The sequence below is a fragment of the Nerophis lumbriciformis genome, linkage group LG19 (assembly GCF_033978685.3).
Source record: "Nerophis lumbriciformis linkage group LG19, RoL_Nlum_v2.1, whole genome shotgun sequence".
In the NCBI taxonomy this organism is placed as follows: domain Eukaryota; kingdom Metazoa; phylum Chordata; class Actinopteri; order Syngnathiformes; family Syngnathidae; genus Nerophis; species Nerophis lumbriciformis.
The window spans coordinates 15,269,125-15,274,124 of NC_084566.2; the positions used below are offsets into that span (position 1 = coordinate 15,269,125).

General features: G+C 38.5%; 1 protein-coding gene across 1 annotated transcript in view; it reads left to right on the top strand.

Annotated features, from left to right (window-relative positions):
• Window positions 1–5,000, top strand: part of cdh2 (cadherin 2, type 1, N-cadherin (neuronal)) — a 130,600-nt gene that overhangs the window by 90,196 nt on the left and 35,404 nt on the right. The window contains exons 4-6 of the mRNA XM_061979518.2: window positions 1,854–2,021; window positions 2,849–3,004; window positions 3,555–3,699. Of these exons, the coding sequence (XP_061835502.1) occupies window positions 1,854–2,021; window positions 2,849–3,004; window positions 3,555–3,699 (469 nt within the window). The remainder of the gene's footprint in view (window positions 1–1,853; window positions 2,022–2,848; window positions 3,005–3,554; window positions 3,700–5,000) is intronic.

The window sequence follows — 5,000 nt, forward strand, 5'->3', positions numbered from 1 at the left end:
CTTTACAAGAAATACATTGGCGGCAAACTCCGTAGCTTGCTAGCTTGCTAGCTTGTTTGCACTGGCTTTCGGAGACTCTTATTTTGAAAGCGCAGGCGCGATGGAGTGGCACTTTTATTGTGAAGACAGGAACTGTGCAGTCAGTCTTTAGGCTTTTGACGGGATGTACGGTTAAAATAAAAAATGGTCTTTTTTCCTTCACACTTTTGATTGATTGATTGGAACTTTTATTAGTAGATTGCACAGTACAGTACATATTCCGTACGATTGACCACTAAATGGTAACACCCGAATACGTTTTTCAACTTGTTTAAGTCAGGTCATGTGACCCCTGGCTCTGTTTGATTGGTCCAACGTCACCAGTGACTGCATCTGATTGGTGGAACGAAGTGAAACGTCACCAGTAAGGCAGGCACTTTGAAGGTCTGTCTGACAGACCAAAACAAACAAAGCGTGCATTAACAGATCGATAAAAATTAGTAGCGAGTAGCGAGCTGAATGTAGATAAAAGTAGCGGAGTAAAAGTAGCGTTTCTTCTCTATAAATATACTCAAGTAAAAGTAAAAGTATGTTGCATTAAAACTACTCTTAGAAGTACAATTTATCCCAAAAGTTACTCAAGTAGATGCAACGGAGTAAATGTAGCGCGTTACTTACTACCCACCTCTGCATATATGTATACAACAACTTAACATTAAGGAGTAGGATGTAGTAGCTAACTGACAGTTATACAATAGTTGGCTTTAAGATGTGCAGTGAAGCCTTTTCTTTTGTTGTTACTTGTTTTTACAAGACTCTTCTGTGACGTGGTGGGTGTATACACGGTCAGAGGCAGTTTCAGGTTCATAAAAAAATCCAGAATTTTAGCACCTTTTGTGAGGGAGAGGATAGCTTGACGCTCATAAGAAGGCACTTGGGACATATGTAATGTTGTGACATCACTACAAATTACATTTTGCATACAAGGGATATTCAAAAGGGACCTCTGATGGTTATAATCTACATTTAAAATACTTCCTTGTGGTCCAGATATTATGTATTGGATATGATTTAGTGTATATTTTGTGTAACATTTTGCTCTACAGATGGCAAATAAAAACCACGCCCCACCCTCTCCAAATGTATCCTAATTTCCATCCATTTTCTACAGCTTGTCCCTTTCGGGGTCGCGGGGGTGCTGGAGCCTAATGTATCTTTTGAAAATGAACACTGTTTAAATATATATCTTGAAGTCTTCACCGCTATTTTTTCCGGACAATTAACAAAATAAACTTCATAAATTTATCAATTCAATTGTTCAAAACATTCAGTACATCTGCACGATTCAGAACTGCATAACATTATATTTTATGTTACTGCACAATTAGATTAAAATAATACTTTTTCCTACTAATTTTTGTGTTTACTCATTGCCTGTTTTTGTTTACCCTTTATGGTTAAGAGCTTGACTTAATATCCAAATAAGTATGTCCACCTCGTTGTGATGTCACAACGTACCCAGATTACAAACCCCACGAATAGAGGCTTCCAAAACTGTGCAAGCTTGTGTCAAAATGCATGTACCTCATGGTTTGACACTTTAGCATTGTTTACCACACGTATCCAACATTATAACAACATTTATTCATCATAGATTCCCTTAATTGGATTGAAAAGTGTTTTTATGTACTGTATGTGCAGAACCCCCTTTTTAAAACTGATCCGAGCACAATGAGGATCTGTACCACAACGATCCTCAAGAATAGAATGTTGCAGATGATATTGCCATTGTCTTAAATATATAGTCTAATCGCATTTTATCGTACACATGCGATCGCCCAAGCCTTTTAACTAAATCATATCTTTTTCCACAGGTCAAGGAAGCCGCTCCCGCTCCTGTCATGTCCAAGGATTTGAGGGAAATAGCATTTCCATCGCGAAACAAGCAAAGCCAGCTGAAACGCATGAAGAGAGACTGGGTCATTCCTCCAATCAATGTCCCTGAGAACTCGCGAGGTCCATTCCCACAAGAGCTTGTCCGGGTAACGTTGGACACACACGCGGACACACACACACACACACAAACTTCACGAAAATGCCTTTTTCCTTGATTTGACAACCTTGTAGGTCCCCGTTGCCCAGAGCTCCCCCTCAGAAGGTCACAAGATATGAAACTTTGAAAAAAATGTTTCTTATTTACAACACTTTGCTGAAGGTCACCGTCTGCACTTTTTCTGTTTTTTTTCTAAGGCCATACAGTACGTACTCACTTGATGGCACAGAGAAATCTAAAGTGCTCACCAGTAGTGGGAGTTCCTTAGTTGCTTCTTGCGATATTATAGTCTTTTTATCACGGCTCAAGGACACATTCAGAAGCCTTTTATTTACTGGTGGGAGAGACTTGGTGTGGGTGGCTGACAGAGGACAAGCACTGTGCAGGACAGCCAAGATCATTTTCAGTATACTAAGCCCACTTTCTTATCATGTGCTAAGTCCTGTACACGCAATTTGTACGTGTTATATTTAATCCAGCCACAATAAATGGGATATTTCTTTGGCTTAGTGGATAATATTGTGAGCAGGAAGAAGCATCTTAAGTTACATGGCGAAAGGACAGAACTTCGATACCACATTGGCATACGCCTGTCAGATACATTATTCTACTCACGGGAAGCTATTTTTAAACCAATATTGTCACTGGTATTGATCAAATTAGTCAATAGATTGTTCAGTCTATAGAAAACCCAGTATGAAGAACAATTTGCGGGGTTGGTTTACGCCTCCTACTGTTAGAAATTGCATTCAGATCATTTAATACAGGGAAGGCAGAAGAAATAAGAATATGGTGCTGTGTCGTTTGTAACTACAGATCCGATCAGACCACGACAAGAACCGATCCTTGAGATACAGCGTGACAGGCCCTGGTGCTGATCAACCTCCGACTGGCATTTTCCTCATCGCCCCCATATCAGGAGAGCTATCCGTTAACAAGCCTCTGGATCGAGAACATATTCCCAACTTCCATGTAAGTCAAGACACGATCGTTTCCAAAGCGGACTTTAATGATTTCCTTATGATCTCCTTCCCTCCAGTTGGTATGTGCTCCAGGGTCATGTGTAGCCTAAACAGTCTGCTTAGACTCAATAAAGACTTGTGGCGTGATGAGGGTCTCCCAGTGAAGTGAACTTATCCGTCTGAGAATTTCAAGGATTTAATATGGCGCTTTCTTTTGAGTAAGCTGTGAATGTTCGATACTTGAAGATAATACCAGCTCTCAAGAAAGGGCTCTCTGTATTTTCTATGACAATTTTAATAGAGCTTTTGGGTTATTTACATGCTCCAACACAAGCAATAGAGAATGACTCAAGACTGCATGTAGAACGAATGAGAACCTTGCAGGTGTTCATATTATTGGAACAGACATAGCCAACACATAAGCATATAATCTTTGAACAACATTCACTTAATACTTACTTGAAACCTTGAAGCAGACAAAGCCAGAATAGTGTCCGTAGGTACTCTCGGTATTTGTTCTGCCCATTGTGTGCGCTTCATCTGTGGATGTTTTCTTGCAGCTGAGAGCTCATGCTGTGGACCTGAATGGCAACCAAGTAGAAAACCCCATTGATATTGTGATCAATGTGATCGACATGAACGACAATAGGCCAGAATTCAACCACCAGATCTGGAATGGCACTGTCCCTGAGGGTTCAAAGCCAGGTAATATAAACAATATCTTCCATATCCTCCTGAGAACGAGCGTCCTATGCAATGGACTGGATTTTTTTGGTCTATTTCTTGTGTCCGAGTTCCACATTTTGGAAAAAAATAGCCTTGTTATGCAAAACACAAATGTCGACTGCAGAGGCTGGCTCTCAGGAGGATATACTAGGAGTGTAATGGTACATGCGTTTGCAATCTGATTTTTTGATACGGAACATTGGAGTACTGAGCTTCTATATGGAAGAGTAACTGCCTTGCAATGTAGTCACAGTTTTGACTAGCGATAGTGCCAAGGAGTAACCAAAGCTTGAAAACCATCTTCCATTGCAACTCGGGATGTAACGATAAATGGTATTAATGATAACCGCGGTAAAACTCTTGTTTTAAACATAATTATCAAAAAAATAATGACTAATAACTGCATTTTAAAAACTTACACACTGACTGGCGCCAGCTCGCTAGCTTAAATGCTAACATGAAAACAAGAAACATTATCATCTTTCCCCATTAAGAAACAACATACCCCAATCTAAAGTTATATAGAACAACTAAGATATGCATTTGTGCACATTGAATCTAAAAACGGTGCTCTCTTAGACAGAGTAATCGTTCTATTCTAGATACAACGCGGCGGTGTTTTTTACGGTGTGTTCAAGGACTGCTAAACAGAATATGACGCCACAAAGACCCCCAGAAATAATACAAAACTATTTGATTGTATTTGTTACGCACTTTTCATTTGTATAGATCTTAAAGTGCTAAAGTACAAACCAATATTTAAAACAATAAAAGCTTAGCTATTGAAACAGATGAAATACTAAGACTAAAACACTGAGCAGAAGAAACACAAAACATGCAAAATAGTGGGTTTTATGTGTATTTATTTCACTTATTTAAAAAACTACATTAAATAACTTGGTCAAAATCTTTGAGAGTGTGTGTAAGTACAGTAACAATACAGCGATAACAATGATAACGTTATAATTTTGGTCCCGATAAACCGTGAAATTAAATTTTCATACAGTTACATCCCTAATCGCTAGTCTCCTGTTTGGGAAGACAAACTTTCCAAAGACAATGTGCCAACATTACATACAAGTTAGAACTAATAATGCTGCATTTTAGGCAAGAAGGAACTTTTAATGTTTCCAAAATATTAATTCAGACTGTTACTGTTCCACTTGAATGCATCGTTCACTTTCCTTAAAAATATATATTAATATAAATTCACTTTTTTCCTTTGTAGTTATTTTTGATTTGAGTAATGTAATGATTGAATGAGCTGATTCTCATTTCAT